Consider the following 20,899-nt stretch of genomic DNA (forward strand, 5'->3'; position numbering starts at 1 on the left):
TTCACTATGTACTGTCATGTATGCAGCTGAAATGACAATAAAGATCAACTTCAAGTATAAAGTATTTGCCTTCAAATAATTTTACTTTTGATTCTAAAGTATGTTGGTTTATTGTGGCTGTAATGTCTAATTTTATCCAGTGTCCTTGGCTGTTTGGTGCCCTAGGCAGGGCCCACACTTTAGAAGACACTTTACTGCACAGATTCTGTTTGTTTTAGTTTTTTTTCTGCGATTTCGCAGAACCCAGGAAGAGTTCATTATGACATAATGAACTTGGATTTTCAATATTAGGAATGAAATGTGCTTTATTTGGAAGCAGCCCGTCCCCTTCCCCTTTCGATAGGTGTTAGACTTCAGCCCAGCAGCACTACAGAGGACCTCATGCTCACGTCCCACATATGTGGGTGTGATAGAATTTAGAGTACACAACGACGCTCCTTATTCGAATTGTCTGTTCCACCTTAAATACTGCTCAGGAGACTACAGTAGGATTTATTTTACATGGAAATGTCCATGTAAATCATAGATTTATGTGCTGAGCAAAGTTACCAGGTCAGTTTTACAATTAAAAAAAAGTTTTGGGCCAGAGTCGATACTATTTCCACACATCCTATTTTTACCTTAGAAAGCATGAAAACATTTAGAGCCACATGGAAAATGTTATGCGTCTTGCAATGTTCGACAATGTGAATATCATTCCAGAGCTTAACAAAGGCTACAGGACAGGGATATGGCAATATAATGAGGAGGCTGACAAAAACCAACACATTTTGTGGAAGATAACAGACTGTATTAAGTTCTGTGGTGCCTTTGAGCTTGCTTTTCCATGGCATTTTCAGAGAGCGTGTGGACTCCATCGTTGGATGCTGTAGTACACAAACCTCTGCAGATTTTCACTGTGTTTAAAGGGTAGACAGTGCAGACTGAACCTGTGGGCTGCATGTTCCCAGTTGTGAGGGAGCAGTTCCTTGATGACACAAAAGAGTAATCAAAAAACATTTACATTTACAGCATTTATCAGGCGCCCTTATCCAGAGAGACTTACAATCAGTAGTTACAGGGACAGCCCCCCCCCCCGGAGACACTCAAGGTTAAGTGTCTTGCTCAGGGACACGATGGTGGGAAGTGGGGTTTGAACCTGGGTCTTCTGGTTCATAGGCGAGTGTGTTACCTACTAGGCTACTACCACCCATAGTGAAAAACGTGCACGTGTGAAGTAGATATGGGTGAAAACAAGTGACATAAAACACAGACATTGCTTTTTGCTTTAATTTTTTTATCCAGAGTCAGAGTGCATCTGATAACTGACGAGCAGCAGTCACCAGGAGCCACTTTTTCTTAGTTCAGTTATGTACCCTGATCAGCAAATAGATAATAAATTGACTATTATCTGCAAATCATTAATTAGTAGTACTTGACTTAATAGGTAAGACATACCTAGCATGTATTGCAGAGTGATCAGAAATTTTACACTTTTTGAGAAATATTGTATCATATATGAAGTCTTTGCACTTCCTGATGTAAGAATGATAATATTCTAAATATAATATTTAATTTATGTCAGTCTCAGGCATTATGTCAATCATCAGCTGTGTGTGAATATACTGCATTTTTGTGCTATGTTTTATCGCTTTGTCCTCTGCTTGTTTGTGTGAGTTTGCTTCCACCGTTCTCTGGTCCACCGGCCCTGGTTCTCCACCACCTCGTGGAGGAGATCAATAAACGCATACTCGTTGTCCAGCAGCAGATTGTCATCTCCAGGGGATCGGGAGCCACCTGTAGGGGGAGCCAGTGAGCCTGAGCCGCTGCATCGCCCATTTGCTCCGCCCTCTTGCAGGGGGGTCTCTGTTTGGGCTCTTGCCCTTTCTTCTTGGTTTGTTTGAGTTCTTGACCCACATCCTTCTGTTATAGACCCTCTTTTCCTTGACACTCCTGTCCTCAGTCTCGATCTATCATCAGGCTCAGGATGATCCTGTGAAACTTCAAGCTGCTTCACTGGTTCAAAGATAAACTGGCCGTTGTCTGAATCTACATTGTAGTCTACTGGGAGGAGTGGATCCTGCTGAAAGCCGGGTCTGAAACCCCTCTCAGCTACTATAACTCGATCGTCTTCTCTCGAGGACAGAGCATTTGATGGCAAAGCTGTAACAGAGACTTGAGGATCTGCTGTGATGTTCCCAGGAGGACAGTTGTCTTTACAGCCAGCAATCACATCAGTGTTAAACTTTGGCAAGAAAATGAATCTAATCACGTCCTTACTGTCTGAACTTTGTTCTTTTATTAAGACTGGCCAGGTCGCAACTCTACGAACAGACTTCCGAGGTGCCAGACCACTTCCATCATGGCAACAATGGTGCTTTTTAGATTCTACGTTTTTCATAGCCGTTTTTGTATCAATAGTGAGGTAGGGCAAGTTTTCCATGTCCTCTGGAGAACTGCGGTGTCCCTGTTCCAACCTTCGTTCAAACATACTTTCTTTTTCTTCTGCAATTTCATTTTGAGGTATTTTTTTCTGGAGTGCATTTTCATTCTTCTTCTTCTCAGTCCTACTTTTATCATCTGGTGATAAGCTGTGCAGTCTTGCTTCAGTTTCTCTGTGATCTTTGTGTGGATTTCCTGACTTATCATAGTTCTGACTGAGGAATTCTGTTCTGGAGAGCACTGGGCCTGCAGATTTAGACCGGTCTCTTATTCTGTTGCTTTGGGTCAACTTGAATGAATCCATGTGATGGCAGTCTGTTACTTGGGATTCTACAGCATGTATTGGTGAACCACAGCAGGGATTCACTTGTTTCTTCAGATATTTTCTACAATAAAGAGCTGAAAGGACACAGACGCCACACACCAGGGCACAGAGAGCCACTGGGGACAAGTTACTGTCATTTGCCTTAATATGGTACCATCAACATTTCAATCACCTCTTAGACGTATAAAGTGAAATATATATATTGAAGTCATAAATCTTTACTCACCGATGAGAAAAATAAGTCCTGGGTATCCAATAGTTAACCCCACAACTGGTGTGTGTGGTGTGGTGCTTGGCACAAAGACATCAAGTTGCAGACATGAGATGTTCCAGACTGGACGTCCCCTAAGCACAGCTGGAGTCGAGCAGGTTACTGCGGTCTCGTTCTCCAGACAAGAGGCGTTCTGTAAACCTTCATAAATCATTTCATGCATTTTAGAGTGTTCAGTGTTTTGGGTTCATTCCTTAATGTGGATCAGTATAAATAATGATAAGTTCACCTTTCAAGAAGACAACAAACTCCCCAAAGAGCAACCTTCCACAGGAACAGTCCCAAGGATTTCCATCTAGGCGTACCTTGGTGAACTTTAAGTGGTTCAGGGCCATTGGATTCAGATGCATCAGGCGGTTGACTGAAAGGTCTAAATGGGCTAATTTGTGGAGAGCACTGAAGCTTCCTCGAGAAATGGTGTGAATGTGGTTACGAGACAAATTAAGACTGATTAGGCCTGTGAAGTTGGACAGATCTGCCTGATCTACAGCCTCTACACTGTTGTTGTACAAAGTGATATTTTGTAATTTTTCAGGGTGGCTGAACCATGTGTGGTTTATTTTTGCCAAGTGATTTCCATCCAACTTTAGGTTTATGAGCTGCTGGAAGGCATGAAGGGCTCTGGGGGACAAGTCGGTGATCCCATTGTTGGTCAATGTGAGGCTAGTCACCGATGATAGAGAGTCGCTGTTGAACACTGTGGAGTTGAGGTGACCCACATTGTTCATGAAAAGGACAACAGAGGTCATCCCAACAGGAAAGCCTGTAATGAAATTAGTTAAGTCAGTTATTCAGTGTGTCCATGAGAAATATATATTAGTCTGATCAAACATTGTATTCTCTGGTCAAACATTGTATATATACTTATGTTGGCCAATATTTATGAATCACGCGTGTTGGGGAGGGGGGGGGGTGTTTGCTGATACTAAAAAGACATTTACAGATTTCTTTTTTTTTTTAAATGCCGTCATTTATGATCAAATTTGAAAAGCGCTTGTGTTGAATAGAGCGATCTTGTAATTCCCACTTACATATTGACTGGTACGCTGTATCGGCATTGTGTTTGAAATGTTTAAGTGTCAGATTCCAAATATCTTTTGACAGGAACTTACTTGATGGAACCTTTGTACAGACAAAGTCAACGGTCAGCAGCTGACACTCGGAATGTACCACATCTATGCAGCCCCACATCAGGAGAACAAGGGCAACTGGGAGAATACAATTTAAATGATATTTATATCTACTGTCTATCAAATTAACCTGGCACCTAGAAATGTGATAAAGCAGGTAAAGTCTCACCCCACATGGTGTCCATATCTGCAGCGGCATGTGAATAGTTCCAGAGGGACAGGAGCTAAGAGTCGACCAGTTACCAAGATACAGGTTTGTCTGCTGCGGCTTTACCAGGGATACAGAGGTCACTACAGAGATGTTGAACTTGTGGTATTACAGTTGGATGTTAAGGCAGGGACGGTTTAACACAAGCCCACCTGGAGTTAGAACCACCTCTTCCTGCTCATCCTGAAAGAAAACAGGTCCAGCACTGACTAATACTTAAGATTGCGCTTAGATTCTGTCAAAATGGTCTCTTGCTGGGTGGAATTTCATATCTGGGTCACGGATCAGACCCCGCACACCGCTGCAATAATGGTCTTCATTGCTGACAACATACGATGAACAGTCTTCTCTGCTCAGAGACTCTGTTCAGCGTAGCTGACGACATGAAGCTGCAAATAAATATGAGTGGCAGACCAAAAAAAAAAAAAAAAAGGAAGGAATGAATATGGGTTTGACGACATATTTATTGAATTTCAGTGCCTCTTGTTAAAATAAATAAGTGGTATGGTAAAGAAATAGTAGTATGACCAAGCATGGAAAGTACAGTATTAAAAAATTGTGATCAATACCAATACAATCTTTTAGTGAATATAAAACACCTAAAATACAAAAAACTGCAATTAAGTACACAAGAATGCAGCAAATCATTAGAAATCAAGTTTTCAAAAGCTTCATTTGGAACCAGTAGTTGTAGTCGATCTCCAGGGCCATCTTTCTTGGCCCTTGTCAGTGTTGCCGCTTTTTTAGTGTTTGGTTTTATTAAACGTGTTTCTGAATCAAATTGGACCTTGCGTTTTAACGAAGAACTGACAAGCCTTCGCTTCGTCTGTTTTTCTATAAGCCACGTAGGTTTTGTGCAGGCCCATGAGCATGGGAAGAGAGAGCTGATTTAAACCAAACCTTCACAACATCTCTTACAATCGAGGTGCTTAATATTTCAGCTAAATTTCAGATACTTCATGAGCGTTCTCGACAAGCCTGGTTCAGGGAGCCCTTTGCTCAACTCAGCAGTCTGAAGTCACTTATGTCAGTGCTTTAACTGAGTGCTTTAAAAAAAAAAAAAAAAAAAAAGGATAAAATGGAACACAGAAAAAGAAGGAAGAAAGGAAGGAGGATGAAGTGGCAGTTTACCCCTTTTTTCCAGCAATGTTGTCATCTGTAAAATAATTACACAACAATTGCAAATATGTTTTCCATTCATGTATATATTAAATACTGTCATTCAAATGGCTTACAGCGACACACTCTTTGAAACAGAGCACGCTGCTCTTTGCAGGGATGAGGGTGGAAGGGAGAGAGAGTTTAAGAGAGCAGGCGTCTTCTGCTTGCACTGCTTGGTACAGCACGAGGACAATGGGGGATGAAGTTGACCACTTCACAGGACAAAGTGCCCAGTGGAGAAACAAGATTAGCAGTAACATCCGATTCGTGAAGGAGTAGGAAGGAAATCATAAAAAGAAAGAAAGTGACAGAGAGAAAGACAGACATGGGTAACAGAGCATATTGTCAACAGGACCATCAGTTCTCTACAGCTGCTCTACGGCTGATGAGCTTCTTAAAGTGTTCCATGAAGATGACAATAGTCAAGTACCATGACGTGTGAAGGCCAGCGTACGGACGTCTGAGGCTCGCCCCAAAGACGCAGCAGACATATCTGAGCAGCACGTTTGGGGAGACAGTGAGGCAAGTTGGCAATACTTTTTGATTTGTTTCTGACAACATTTACATTTACAGCATTTATCAGACGCCCTTATCCAGAGCGACTTACAATCAGTATTACAGGGACAGTCTCCCTGGAGCAATTTAGGGTTAAGTGTCTTGCTCAGGGACACAATGGTAGTAAGTGGGATTCGAACCCGGGTCTTCTGGTTCATAGGCGAGTGTGTTACCCACTAGGCTACTTCCACCCTTGGAGAAGATTTTGACTTGATCTGAGGACCAAGAGCAGAAGGTGAGTCCAGGCCCTGCAGGCTCAGTGTAGTCCAGAAAAGACACAAGCCCTCTGTTTCAACAAAAACAAACCAGGACATTCGACAAAGCCTTGAAGACGAGAGGGTGGGCTGCGGCAGAAGAGACGAAGATGGAGACACCAGTGCCAAAACCAATAAATACTTCAAGTACCAAGAAATATACCACATTTACAATAAAAAAAATATTAAAATAATCACCTTCTTCATCACCACCACATGCTGCACCAGTTTGCATCAATAAACAAACCCTTAATGATTCATCAGATCAAGAGCCAGGAGGTCCATTCACTCAAGCAACCAAAGAGTCAGTCCAGCTCACACCACTTTTTAGAATTTGTTTTTGTTCAAAATAGTTTTTTGCAGGGCACAGGTCCAAACATCCTTCATCTCCTCTCAACTCATTTCCCACTCATATTCTTCTTGGGCCCAGCCGGTCTCTTGACCTGCCACAGGTGGTTGTGGATGGTGAGGGCATCCACGCTGACAGACACCGTTTTGGCAGGGATGACTGTGAACTGCTTGCGGTCTGAGCTGTACTTGTACAGCTTGTCAATCATTTTTTTGCTGATGTTCTTGGGCCCGGTGCCTGTCAACTTCTGGATCTCTTCCGTGTCAGGGAAGTAGGAGTAGAGAGCTCGGAACTGACAGCCACCATCACGGAACAGGATCATAAGGTGGTTTGATTCACACTTTTCTAGCTCCTACAGAGAAAAACAACCCTTCTGTGACAAATGCGTTAAGCAGCATTTAATTGAAAACTAACGCTTTAATGGTGGGTGCAAGTGGGATGCAAGTGACAACTCACCTCGAGGATTGAGTTTTTCTGAGCTTCATTTACTTTCCCAGCCAAACAGCAATGAGAGATGGCATTGTGAATGATTGGCTTGTTTGATTTTGCACTTGGTTCCTTGAAAAGTTTTGGACCTAAAGAGAGAAAGTGGGGAGGGTGCACGCATTAATAAAAAAAAAAAAAAAAAAACCACCATCAGTCGTTACGAGTGAGGAGCCTTTGATTGAGCTTTTACCAGTATATTCAGCCATGGAGGTGGAAGTTATGGAAGACGCAGTTGAGCCATTGTCCCAGTCCCTCTCAGTTGTCCGGCTGGAGTTGCGGCTAAGGCCAGGGAAAGACTCAGGTCTTTTGGGGTGAAGAGCTCACTCTTGAAGACTCTTTTATGACTCTGTTGTGGCCTCAGCCATCTTTTATGGTGTGGTCTGCTGGGGAGGTAGCATCTCTGCTGGGGACAGAAAGAGGCCGAACAGGAGGGCCAGCTCTGTTCTAGGATGCCCTCTGGACCCAGTGGAGGTGGTATTGACAGGTGAATGGTGGCTAAGCTATCATCCCTGCTGGGCAACATCTCCCACCCCATGCAGGAGACCCTGACAGGACTGAGCAGCTTCTTCAGTGGCAAGCTGTGGCACCAACGATGTGGGATGGAGAGATTCAGAAGTCCTTTCCTGCCAACTGCTGTCAGGCTCTACAACAGCTGACCACACAAACACACATCCAGTACACCATCTCCACTTCTCTTAACTGCAATATGTCTATATCTACCTACACAACCAGTACACCATCTCCACTTCTCTTAACTGCAATATGTCTATATCTACCTACACAACCAGTACACCATCTCCACTTCTCTTAACTGCAATATGTCTATATCTACCTACACAACCAGTACACCATCTCCACTTCTCTTAACTGCAATATGTCTATATCTACCTACACAACCAGTACACCATCTCCACTTCTCTTAACTGCAATTCTTCTGTATCTACCTACTTTGTACATATGTAACATCTTGCAAAAAATAAATGTATATACACACATATTTTTACCACTCACATTCACTGTTTTATACTATTCTAGGACTATTTATTTGCTTGTTTGTACAGTGAACATTTATATTATACAGTCCGTGCTGTTGTCTGTTGCTGCTTGTACTGTCCACTTCCTGCCATGACAATGTAAATTGGACTAATAAAGGATCATCTTATCTTATCTTATCTTATCTTAACAGAGCCACATTTATACACAATAACCAGTCAGTATGTAACAGTGGAAGAACAATTTATTACACAATTTCAAATTACATTATGTGGGTAATAACACTGAAAAAAATGTGAAATAATTGTCAGAAAGGGAAATTCAATACAGAACTATATACAGTGTTGATAAGATCGATTGAATATACAGCAAAAATATACTTATAAATAAAATATACATTTAAATACAATGAAATTAAAAGATTAATAAGAACACTTTACAATTATTTGCAAACGTTAGACAGTGCAAACAGAGCAGAGGTATTCTTTGTCCACTGCTGGAGTGCTGACTTGTGCCAGTGTTGGGGCGCACCGAGTAAACAGAGGTGTAGGGGTTTCTGGGTACATCCTGCAACACACAGCCAGAAATAAAATCAGAACCCCTCCGCAACAAAACTATATTTCTCAAAATATTATGTGACAATCAATTTCGTGTGTATTCATATACTGTGAATTGTACAAAGTAATATGTTGATATATTCTATAATAATATATTTTATATGTAAGCAATATATAAATGTATGAAACAGGATATATGCAATTACTGCAAAATACTGCAATTATTGCTGTTTTCATATATTGAATAAATACATTGTTATACTATTTAAGATATTATTATATATACTGAAAAATGTACAACATTAAATGAGATTATATATTGAAAACGGCATTGCAAATATATGGGGAAGTTTCTCATATATTGAAATATATTTGCCAATTTATTGCAATAAAAATTCTAGCGTACAGCAATATACGTTTGTTTTGTAGGGGAAACATCACGGCAGAAAGAGTTTGGGGAGGGACATGACGGGAAATTTACCTGTTAGTTTTAGTCAGCAGGCCAAATGCCACCCCATGTTGTTCTGGTGAGTGGCTCTCAGTCCCAATCTGCCTCTCCTCCTCCTCCTGGTCCTCGGGAATGACTGTCTGCCTGCTTTTCTTGGAAATGATGACAGAAAACACTATTACTATGAACACTGTATTAATTCCTACTAAGAACCAAATGAAACCCCATGTTGTCCTGCTGAGTGTCTCTCAGTCCCAAGCTGCCTCTCCTCCTCCTTCATCTTATCCAGCAGCGCCACCATGAGGCTACAGGATTACTGAATGTGTGTAAGAGTTTGAGGTTTATTCCTTGCTGAATGTATTTTTATGTTACACGTAAAATATTCTCACCAGTGATGGTTTTATCAGGTGAAGATTTTAAGTTGAACTTCTGGTTGACGTCACAGCTGCTAGAAAAAAAAACACAAAAAATGATCATATTTACATTTACATATTTTCATGCTAATTTTTCTGTCTCCTCTGTAAACATAAGAAGCATCGTTAGTTATTCTGGTAACAAGAGAGGCGGCGGAACAATTTTGGAATATAATTTAATAAACGTGTCAGGCGCTTGCGGAAGCGGTGGCGGCGGCGTGGACGCTCAGCCGGCACTGCGCAAGGTGGCCTGTAAACCAGTTCTTCATGTTGTGCTGGAGGGTCACTGGAGCAGGGCAGCTGTCTCGCAGAATCTTCTTGTCCTTCTTTTGGGGTGACTTGTGGTTCCTGCTGCTGAGGAGACTCCAACCGTGAAGGACTGTCCAGGTCCACATCTGAAATGATTCCAGGCTCAGCATCTCTGGAGGCATCCTGCAAAACACACCAAGAAATAGAGTCAGTCCTGCTCCAAATAATCACAGCAGAAAGAGTTAGGCACAGGGACACAACACTGTCTTTACCTCCAAGTTGACATCGTTTCTGTTGTCCTGTGGGCGGCTGCAGTCCTTGCCCTCCTCCTCCTTCTGGTCTGGGGGCTGGTTTTCTGGCCGATCGACTTCTAGGGAGGCCGGTGGGTGGGGGTCCTGCTTCAGCCAATCAAGCAGCTCCAGCAGGAGACTGCAGGATAAGTGTGACTGAGCCACAAATGTGTGCTGCACAGACACAGAAAACGTGAGGAATATCGTCACTGTTACACTCAGACTGTGCTGCTGTGATCACATGAGGGAAATCTTACTGAGAGCAGTTCCTCTGCACTGGGTCTGTTCTGAGCTTTCTTCTTCAGGCAGGCTTTAAGAAAGCTGGCGAACATCTCGGACCTGATGAGAGAAAAGTCAATGTTATCTTACACATACATACATGTAGACACAACGAGCCTCTTTTTGGCCTCTTTGCTGACCAAAGAGGTCGATATTCAGACTCTCAGTTAAATTTGAACATGAGCTGTAAAGGAAAATAAATAAAGAGCCCATTTTGTAGGAGCAGGAATTCTATCACTAATGATCAACAGGGTTCATGATGGACAAACTCACCTATATTTTTCGGCCTTTAGTGTTGGTGGCTTAAAGTGTTCAGATGATATTTCTGCAAAAAGCCTTTAAGGAAAAACACATGAACATGAAATGAGCCACCGACAGGGACTTTTTTCACGTGACACTTGTGTTAATGTGAATGTGTGACTTGAATGCAAGTGTTACTCAGTGTGTGTTATGTGAGTTAAGAAGATAGAATACGCGCACATGTGTGTGGGGTGGGTTAAGGGCTTGATTTTACCTGTCGACCTTCATATCGGTATTGGGAGGTTTCTTTTCTGCCATTTCAATAGCAGTGATGCCCAGTGACCAGATGTCACAGAGACAGTTGAAGGGTCCTTTGGTCACGGCGACAATCACCTCCGGGGCCATCCTATACAATCACAAACATATAAACACACGAGGTCTGGAAAAGAGACCAACACACTCAGTAGTTCCTTCCTCTCAGGAGGACTCACCAGTGGGGAGTACCAGAGACATTTCTTCTTCTGTCCATGTCGCTGAAGTTGATTCCTGATCCCAAGTCACCTGTTGAAAGAAATGAGAGAACATTACACTCACTTTACATAAGTTCTTCTCTCTGTCAGGATCATTGGAATTGGAGGACCAGGGCAATACTCACCAATTTTTATTGCACCCTGCCTGCCAACCATGATGTTGTCGCCTTTCACGTCGCTGTGGATCACCTTCATTTGGTGCAGATAAGCGAGTCCCTGAAACACACACTGTTAATCAAACACTGAAAACCAGATGAATGTCTGTTGAGTGCGAGTGTTCATGTGCACTTACCTTCAGTGTCTCTCTGCACACAAATGCTATTTGGTGGTCACTAAAGGCACCAGCTTCTGTCAGTACAAACAATAAGCAGTAATCAGGATGAGTAGGCCAGTAGATCACACAATGAAAACTCCACAGTCATGTTAACACACATCATATGCACATAAGTGCTGCAGTACCTTTGTAAAGATGTTTGATGGAACCCTCGCAGTACTCCATGCAGATCCACAGGAGATTGTTTCTATAATAACAAAACAATGATTTCATTTATCTTCAGATGTAAACCAGCCACCTACATCACTCGTTACATTTCTCCATCACTTCACCCATTTCTCTCCCTCCCTCCCTCTGTATTTTGCTTACACTATGAAGCTGTCTTTGAATCCCACAATATTGGGATGATGGCATCGCTCCAGAATGTGGGTCTCTTGCAAGCGCCGTTCTGGGTTCTTTCCTGGAAACCGAATCATCTTCACAGCTAAAAGCTCCTGTGTCTCTTTATTCTTAACCTGCAAAATAAAAAGTAAAGTAAATAAAGATCACATACCATCTTATAACACACACTGCACACACACACTGCTGATTGTAAATATTGCACTACTTTAAATTACCTTCCACACTCTGCCAAATGATCCTGTCCCCAGGATCTGAAGAATTTCCATGTTGTTGGTGGTCATCTTCTCCCTCCGCTGCAGAGCTGCTTCAACTGCTGGCTGTAGAAAAATAGTACAGTGACAGCTTTAACATCTCTGATTTTTAACAATGTGTGGACATGCAAAACAAGCACATTTCTAAAGTTTGCAAGATGGTCAATTAGAGGATTTCACAATGTCTCCCATGCCCCAATCTCTCAATATGTTTGGTGAAATTTGTGCTGATTGTAAATTCCACTGGTGCGAACCTATTAACATTCATAAGCAGCCCAAAAACTTTGTTCAAGTCCGCAGAATAAAATATGATCATGAAGCCATGAACAGACTGACCTGCTGGTGCTGCTCCGCTGACGCCCTCTGGCGGTCGGTGGTGTTCCGTTCTGCTCTGAGGTAAAGAGAAGAAGAAAAGTGAGCAAAACCTTCATATTTACACACACAGGTTATGTCGAGCGAGAGTCCAATGTCTGTGTGGCTAGTTAGTTAGTTGTAGCATTGCTAACTAGCGACTCCCCCTTTTTGTAGTAAAATAAAACAGGATTCAAGTGTAAATTAATTCTCACCTCGTCTGGTGCATTGCACAGTAGCCGCGATGACTATGTCGCTCCAGCGTCCTTCTCTTTCGCAGTAAAGTCGACAAAACGCCAAACTCCAAGACGAACCGAGTCTCTGTGTTTTGAGGCACTGAATACAGGACTCTGTGTTTTGTGTACAGTAGTCATGGTAACCTGTCATGTCATGTTGGCGGTGTTGTTTTTAATCAAATAATTTTGTCCATTTAGCATCTTCAGTCCACTTTTTACTTAACCGTCAAATTAGAACTTGTGCTTTAGCGCCCTCTGCTGACACAGTTTTATCATGACAGTCGATGAATAAAACCAGGCGCTGGGGTCATGACGGATATATATATACACTACTCGCAATAAAATAGGGATATTGTTATTTACATGAGTGCTTTTCCTATTTGTTCTGAATTTTAATGTAATAAGTAAAAGTTCCCTTTGATATTAGTAATAATGTATGAGAAGAAACACAATTTTTATTAGTGTAATAAACAGTAAATTCCTCTCATCTTTAACGTTTAAACACAATAACCAATCAGTGTGTAACCGTGGAAGGACAATTTCACAGTTTCAAATAAATCAAACACACACAAATAATTTATTTTATGCCAAAATAAAATTATGTTTTATAACACAGTGAAAGAAATGTGTTTAAAGACACTCAGATTAATGGATATTTAAATTATACATGTAATATATATATATACACTCCCAACTTTTCATGTTATTGACCAGACACATTTCCTAATTTAAAAATAATGTTGAGAATAAGAACCTTTTTTTTTTTTAAATCTGAGGTTATAACAGTTGTGAAGCGCTCCAAACAATGTGTGAGGCTTCCAACTTTGCTATGTAGAAAGCAGTTTTAGCAGAGGTGAGGTTAGTGGAGAATTTGCATAGAAGATTTTTGGTTAGGACAGAGATGATCCGTAGAAAGGCAAAGTGAGGAGAGGAGAGAGTTAGTGGTCAGGAAAGAGCCAGAGGTTAGAGGATGTGTTAACACCCGAGTAGGTAACACACTCGCCTATGAACGAGAAGACCCAGATTCAAATCCCACTTACTACCACTGTGTCCCTGAGCAAGACATTCATCCCACATGCCATCAGACACCGGAACACTTAGGGACTTTTTACTCTGGACTGGATGTAACATCAGACGAATCCACCCTTATCTGTCAACCCAGGCCACCCAGATACTGGTTCAGTCCTTAGTAATCTCACGACTGGATTACTGTAACTCCCTTCTAGCTGGTCTACCTCTATATACCATCTGACCTCTACAACTAATACAAAATGCAGCAGCACAACTAATCTTCAACCTTCCCAAGTTCTCCCACACCGCCCCTCTGCTACGTTCCCTCCACTGGCTCCCAGTAGCTGCACGCATCAGGTTCAAAATACTGATGCTGGCCTACAAAGCCAAACATGGAGTAGCACCATCCTACCTCACAGCCCTTATTACACCTCGCACTGCACCTCGTATACTCCGAGCCTCCAGTACTGCTCGCCTGGTCCCTCCATCTCTGAAGGTAAAAGGAAGACATTCATCTAGACTCTTCTCTGTCTTGGCCCCTTCTTGTTGTCTGTCTTATGTACAACCGAGTGAATAAAAAGATTGTATTCATAGTTGGGGTCCTAGTGAACCAGAATTGATCACTTCATCGATGGTAACATGAAAGCACGTTGTAAGTCGCTCTGGATAAGGGCGTCTGCCAAAAGCTTTAAATGTAAATGTAACGTTGTTTAAATGTGACATGTAGCACCAGGTTCTGGAGAAACATTGTTTTGTTTCACTATGTACTGTCATGTATGCAGCTGAAATGACAATAAAGATCAACTTCAAGTATAAAGTATTTGCCTTCAAATAATTTTACTTTTGATTCTAAAGTATGTTGGTTTATTGTGGCTGTAATGTCTAATTTTATCCAGTGTCCTTGGCTGTTTGGTGCCCTAGGCAGGGCCCACACTTTAGAAGACACTTTACTGCACAGATTCTGTTTGTTTTAGTTTTTTTTCTGCGATTTCGCAGAACCCAGGAAAAGTTCATTATGACATAATGAACTTGGATTTTCAATATTAGGAATGAAATGTGCTTTATTTGGAAGCAGCCCGTCCCCTTCCCCTTTCGATAGGTGTTAGACTTCAGCCCAGCAGCACTACAGAGGACCTCATGCTCACGTCCCACATATGTGGGTGTGATAGAATTTAGAGTACACAACGAAGCTCCTTATTCGAATTGTCTGTTCCACCTTAAATACTGCTCAGGAGACTACAGTAGGATTTATTTTACATGGAAATGTCCATGTAAATCATAGATTTATGTGCTGAGCAAAGTTACCAGGTCAGTTTTACAATTAAAAAAAGTTTTGGGCCAGAGTCGATACTATTTCCACACATACCTTAGAAAGCATGAAAACATTTAGAGCCACATGGAAAATGTTATGCGTCTTGCAATGTTCGACAATGTGAATATCATTCCAGAGCTTAACAAAGGCTACAGGACAGGGATATGGCAATATAATGAGGAGGCTGACAAAAACCAACACATTTGTGGAAGATAACAGACTGTATTAAGTTCTGTGGTGCCTTTGAGCTTGCTTTTCCATGGCATTTTCAGAGAGCGTGTGGACTCCATCGTTGGATGCTGTAGTACACAAACCTCTGCAGATTTTCACTGTGTTTAAAGGGTAGACAGTGCAGACTGAACCTGTGGGCTGCATGTTCCCAGTTGTGAGGGAGCAGTTCCTTGATGACACAAAAGAGTAATCAAAAAACATTTACATTTACAGCATTTATCAGGCGCCCTTATCCAGAGAGACTTACAATCAGTAGTTACAGGGACAGCCCCCCCCCCCCCCCGGAGACACTCAAGGTTAAGTGTCTTGCTCAGGGACACGATGGTGGGAAGTGGGGTTTGAACCTGGGTCTTCTGGTTCATAGGCGAGTGTGTTACCTACTAGGCTACTACCACCCATAGTGAAAAACGTGCACGTGTGAAGTAGATATGGGTGAAAACAAGTGACATAAAACACAGACATTGCTTTTTGCTTTAATTTTTTTATCCAGAGTCAGAGTGCATCTGATAACTGACGAACAGCAGTCACCAGGAGCCACTTTTTCTTAGTTCAGTTATGTACCCTGATCAGCAAATAGATAATAAATTGACTATTATCTGCAAATCATTAATTAGTAGTACTTGACTTAATAGGTAAGACATACCTAGCATGTATTGCAGAGTGATCAGAAATTTTACACTTTTTGAGAAATATTGTATCATATATGAAGTCTTTGCACTTCCTGATGTAAGAATGATAATATTCTAAATATAATATTTCATTTATGTCAGTCTCAGGCATTATGTCAATCATCAGCTGTGTGTGAATATACTGCATTTTTGTGCTATGTTTTAGCGCTTTGTCCTCTGCTTGTTTGTGTGAGTTTGCTTCCACCGTTCTCTGGTCCACCGGCCCTGGTTCTCCACCACCTCGTGGAGGAGATCAATAAACGCATACTCGTTGTCCAGCAGCAGATTGTCATCTCCAGGGGATCGGGAGCCACCTGTAGGGGGAGCCAGTGAGCCTGAGCCGCTGCATCGCCCATTTGCTCCGCCCTCTTGCAGGGGGGTCTCTGTTTGGGCTCTTGCCCTTTCTTCTTGGTTTGTTTGAGTTCTTGACCCACATCCTTCTGTTATAGACCCTCTTTTCCTTGACACTCCTGTCCTCAGTCTCGATCTATCATCAGGCTCAGGATGATCCTGTGAAACTTCAAGCTGCTTCACTGGTTCAAAGATAAACTGGCCGTTGTCTGAATCTACATTGTAGTCTACTGGGAGGAGTGGATCCTGCTGAAAGCCGGGTCTGAAACCCCTCTCAGCTACTATAACTCGATCGTCTTCTCTCGAGGACAGAGCATTTGATGGCAAAGCTGTAACAGAGACTTGAGGATCTGCTGTGATGTTCCCAGGAGGACAGTTGTCTTTACAGCCAGCAATCACATCAGTGTTAAACTTTGGCAAGAAAATGAATCTAATCACGTCCTTACTGTCTGAACTTTGTTCTTTTATTAAGACTGGCCAGGTCGCAACTCTACGAACAGACTTCCGAGGTGCCAGACCACTTCCATCATGGCAACAATGGTGCTTTTTAGATTCTACGTTTTTCATAGCCGTTTTTGTATCAATAGTGAGGTAGGGCAAGTTTTCCATGTCCTCTGGAGAACTGCGGTGTCCCTGTTCAAACCTTCGTTCAAACATACTTTCTTTTTCTTCTGCAATTTCATTTTGAGGTATTTTTTTCTGGAGTGCATTTTCATTCTTCTCCTTCTCAGTCCTACTTTTATCATCTGGTGATAAGCTGTGCAGTCTTGCTTCAGTTTCTCTGTGATCTTTGTGTGGATTTCCTGACTTATCATAGTTCTGACTGAGGAATTCTGTTCTGGAGAGCACTGGGCCTGCAGATTTAGACCGGTCTCTTATTCTGTTGCTTTGGGTCAACTTGACTGAATCCATGTGATGGCAGTCTGTTACTTGGGATTCTACAGCATGTATTGGTGAACCACAGCAGGGATTCACTTGTTTCTTCAGATATTTTCTACAATAAAGAGCTGAAAGGACACAGACGCCACACACCAGGGCACAGAGAGCCACTGGGGACAAGTTACTGTCATTTGCCTTAATATGGTACCATCAACATTTCAATCACCTCTTAGACGTATAAAGTGAAATATATATATTGAAGTCATAAATCTTTACTCACCGATGAGAAAAATAAGTCCTGGGTATCCAATAGTTAACCCCACAACTGGTGTGTGTGGTGTGGTGCTTGGCACAAAGACATCAAGTTGCAGACATGAGATGTTCCAGACTGGACGTCCCCTAAGCACAGCTGGAGTCGAGCAGGTTACTGCGGTCTCGTTCTCCAGACAAGAGGCGTTCTGTAAACCTTCATAAATCATTTCATGCATTTTAGAGTGTTCAGTGTTTTGGGTTCATTCCTTAATGTGGATCAGTATAAATAATGATAAGTTCACCTTTCAAGAAGACAACAAACTCCCCAAAGAGCAACCTTCCACAGGAACAGTCCCAAGGATTTCCATCTAGGCGTACCTTGGTGAACTTTAAGTGGTTCAGGGCCATTGGATTCAGATGCATCAGGCGGTTGACTGAAAGGTCTAAATGGGCTAATTTGTGGAGAGCACTGAAGCTTCCTCGAGAAATGGTGTGAATGTGGTTACGAGACAAATTAAGACTGATTAGGCCTGTGAAGTTGGACAGATCTGCCTGATCTACAGCCTCTAGACTGTTGTTGTACAAAGTGATATTTTGTAATTTTTCAGGGTGGCTGAACCATGTGTGGTTTATTTTTGCCAAGTGATTTCCATCCAACTTTAGGTTTATGAGCTGCTGGAAGGCATGAAGGGCTCTGGGGGACAAGTCGGTGATCCCATTGTTGGTCAATGTGAGGCTAGTCACCGATGATAGAGAGTCGCTGTTGAACACTGTGGAGTTGAGGTGACCCACATTGTTCATGAAAAGGACAACAGAGGTCATCCCAACAGGAAAGCCTGTAATGAAATTAGTTAAGTCAGTTATTCAGTGTGTCCATGAGAAATATATATTAGTCTGATCAAACATTGTATTCTCTGGTCAAACATTGTATATATACTTATGTTGGCCAATATTTATGAATCACGCGTGTTGGGGAGGGGGGGGGGTGTTTGCTGATACTAAAAAGACATTTACAGATTTCTTTTTTTTTTTAAATGCCGTCATTTATGATCAAATTTGAAAAGCGCTTGTGTTGAATAGAGCGATCTTGTAATTCCCACTTACATATTGACTGGTACGCTGTATCGGCATTGTGTTTGAAATGTTTAAGTGTCAGATTCCAAATATCTTTTGACAGGAACTTACTTGATGGAACCTTTGTACAGACAAAGTCAACGGTCAGCAGCTGACACTCGGAATGTACCACATCTATGCAGCCCCACACCAGGAGAACAAGGGCAACTGGGAGAATACAATTTAAATGATATTTATATCTACTGTCTATCAAATTAACCTGGCACCTAGAAATGTGATAAAGCAGGTAAAGTCTCACCCCACATGGTGTCCATATCTGCAGCGGCATGTGAATAGTTCCAGAGGGACAGGAGCTAAGAGTCGACCAGTTACCAAGATACAGGTTTGTCTGCTGCGGCTTTACCAGGGATACAGAGGTCACTACAGAGATGTTGAACTTGTGGTGTCACAGTTGGATGATAAAGGCAGGGACGGTTTAACACAAGCCCACCTGGAGTTAGAACCACCTCTTCCTGCTCATCCTGAAAGAAAACAGGTCCAGCACTGACTAATACTTAAGATTGCGCTTAGATTCTGTCAAAATGGTCTCTTGCTGGGTGGAATTTCATATCTGGGTCACGGATCAGACCCCGCACACCGCTGCAATAATGGTCTTCATTGCTGACAACATACGATGAACAGTCTTCTCTGCTCAGAGACTCTGTTCAGCGTAGCTGACGACATGAAGCTGCAAATAAATATGAGTGGCAGAACAAAAAAAAAAAAAAAAAAAAAAAAAGGAAGGAATGAATATGGGTTTGACGACATATTTATTGAATTTCAGTGCCTCTTGTTAAAATAAATAAGTGGTATGGTAAAGAAATAGTAATATGACCAAGCATGGAAAGTACAGTATTAAAAAATTGTGATCAATACCAATACAATCTTTTAGTGAATATAAAACACCTAAAATACAAAAAACTGCAATTAAGTACACAAGAATGCAGCAAATCATTAGAAATCAAGTTTTCAAAAGCTTCATTTGGAACCAGTAGTTGTAGTCGATCTCCAGGGCCATCTTTCTTGGCCCTTGTCAGTGTTGCCGCTTTTTTAGTGTTTGGTTTTATTAAACGTGTTTCTGAATCAAATTGGACCTTGCGTTTTAACGAAGAACTGACAAGCCTTCGCTTCGTCTGTTTTTCTATAAGCCACGTAGGTTTTGTGCAGGCCCATGAGCATGGGAAGAGAGAGCGGATTTAAACCAAACCTTCACAACATCTCTTACAATCGAGGTGCTTAATATTTCAGCTAAATTTCAGATACTTCATGAGCGTTCTCGACAAGCCTGGTTCAGGGAGCCCTTTGCTCAACTCAGCAGTCTGAAGTCACTTATGTCAGTGAGTAAAGTGCTTGTGCAACACTTCAATTTGATCTGGAGGCCAGAGTGTTGCTTTAACTGAGTGCTTTAAAAAAAAAAAAAAAAAAAAAAAAAAAAAAAAAGGATAAAATGGAACACAGAAAAAGGAGGAAGGAGGATGAAGTGGCAGTTTACCCCTTTTTTCCAGCAATGTTGTCATCTGTAAAATAATTACACAACAATTGCAAATATGTTTTCCATTCATGTATATATTAAATACTGTCATTCAAATGGCTTACAGCGACACACTCTTTGAAACAGAGCACGCTGCTCTTTGCAGGGATGAGGGTGGAAGGGAGAGAGAGTTTAAGAGAGCAGGCGTCTTCTGCTTGCACTGCTTGGTACAGCACGAGGACAATGGGGGATGAAGTTGACCACTTCACAGGACAAAGTGACCAGTGGAGAAACAAGATTAGCAGTAACATCCGATTCGTGAAGGAGTAGGAAGGAAATCATAAAAAGAAAGAAAGTGACAGAGAGAAAGACAGACATGGGTAACAGAGCATATTGTCAACAGGACCATCAGTTCTCTACAGCTGCTCTACGGCTGATGAGCTTCTTAAAGCGTTCCATGAAGATGACAATAGTCAAGTACCATGACGAGTGAAGGCCAGCGCACGGACGTCTGAGGCTCGCCCCAAAGACGCAGCAGACATATCTGAGCAGCACGTTTGGGGAGACAGTGAGGCAAGTTGGCAATACTTTTTGATTTGTTTCTGACAAGTTTGGAGAAGATTTTGACTTGATCTGAGGACCAAGAGCAGAAGGTGAGTCCAGGCCCTGCAGGCTCAGTGTAGTCCAGAAAAGACACAAGCCCTCTGTTTCAACAAAACAAACCAGGACATTCGACAAAGCCTTGAAGACGAGAGGGTGGGCTGCGGCAGAAGAGACGAAGATGGAGACACCAGTGCCAAAACCAATAAATACTTCAAGTACCAAGAAATATACCACATTTACAATAAAAAAAATATTAAAATAATCACCTTCTTCATCACCACCACATGCTGCACCAGTTTGCATCAATAAACAAACCCTTAATGATTCATCAGATC

At 41.9% G+C, this 20,899-nt stretch overlaps 3 protein-coding genes and 1 long non-coding RNA gene across 6 annotated transcripts; all 4 read right to left on the bottom strand.

Annotated features, from left to right (window-relative positions):
• Positions 1-2,744: 2,744 nt before the first annotated feature.
• Positions 2,745-3,488, bottom strand: LOC114799908 (uncharacterized). Its single transcript, XR_003751289.1, has 3 exons — positions 3,247-3,488; positions 2,973-3,158; positions 2,745-2,862 (listed from the first exon to the last, which is right to left on the bottom strand). It is a non-coding gene; the product is annotated as an uncharacterized LOC114799908 (long non-coding RNA).
• A 2,782-nt stretch (positions 3,489-6,270) lies between these two features.
• Positions 6,271-7,453, bottom strand: LOC114800032 (calmodulin-regulated spectrin-associated protein 1-B-like). The gene is made up of 3 exons (XM_028997092.1): positions 7,351-7,453; positions 7,131-7,249; positions 6,271-7,026 (listed from the first exon to the last, which is right to left on the bottom strand). The coding sequence occupies exons 1-3, from the start codon at positions 7,364-7,366 to the stop codon at positions 6,724-6,726; spliced, it is 438 nt and encodes a 145-aa protein (XP_028852925.1). The 5' UTR covers positions 7,367-7,453; the 3' UTR covers positions 6,271-6,723.
• Positions 7,454-8,379: 926 nt separating this feature from the next.
• LOC114800028 (mitogen-activated protein kinase kinase kinase kinase 1-like) lies at positions 8,380-12,872 on the bottom strand. 2 transcript variants are annotated; one of them, XM_028997087.1, is made up of 15 exons: positions 12,653-12,872; positions 12,423-12,477; positions 12,051-12,152; positions 11,803-11,948; positions 11,619-11,680; positions 11,452-11,507; positions 11,285-11,375; positions 11,121-11,190; positions 10,904-11,035; positions 10,663-10,725; positions 10,368-10,449; positions 10,093-10,284; positions 9,548-10,003; positions 9,192-9,305; positions 8,380-8,720 (listed from the first exon to the last, which is right to left on the bottom strand). In XM_028997087.1, exons 1-13 carry the CDS (start codon positions 12,664-12,666, stop codon positions 9,698-9,700), a joined length of 1,371 nt encoding a protein of 456 aa, XP_028852920.1. In that variant the 5' UTR covers positions 12,667-12,872; the 3' UTR covers positions 8,380-8,720; positions 9,192-9,305; positions 9,548-9,697. The 2 variants fall into 2 exon arrangements, with proteins under 2 accessions (XP_028852920.1, XP_028852919.1); XM_028997086.1 differs by having other exon boundaries at positions 9,192-9,310.
• Positions 12,873-15,238: 2,366 nt separating this feature from the next.
• LOC114800027 (leucine-rich repeat and fibronectin type-III domain-containing protein 3-like) lies at positions 15,239-18,834 on the bottom strand. Of its 2 annotated transcripts, none has more exons than XM_028997085.1 (5): positions 18,750-18,834; positions 18,563-18,658; positions 17,680-18,213; positions 17,406-17,591; positions 15,239-15,396 (listed from the first exon to the last, which is right to left on the bottom strand). In XM_028997085.1, the coding sequence occupies exons 1-5, from the start codon at positions 18,763-18,765 to the stop codon at positions 15,332-15,334; spliced, it is 897 nt and encodes a 298-aa protein (XP_028852918.1). In that variant the 5' UTR covers positions 18,766-18,834; the 3' UTR covers positions 15,239-15,331. The 2 variants fall into 2 exon arrangements, with proteins under 2 accessions (XP_028852918.1, XP_028852917.1); XM_028997084.1 differs by lacking the exon at positions 15,239-15,396 and adding an exon at positions 15,944-17,295.
• Positions 18,835-20,899: the final 2,065 nt, after the last annotated feature.

Source organism: Denticeps clupeoides, chromosome 11 (assembly GCF_900700375.1).
Source record: "Denticeps clupeoides chromosome 11, fDenClu1.1, whole genome shotgun sequence".
Taxonomy (NCBI): domain Eukaryota; kingdom Metazoa; phylum Chordata; class Actinopteri; order Clupeiformes; family Denticipitidae; genus Denticeps; species Denticeps clupeoides.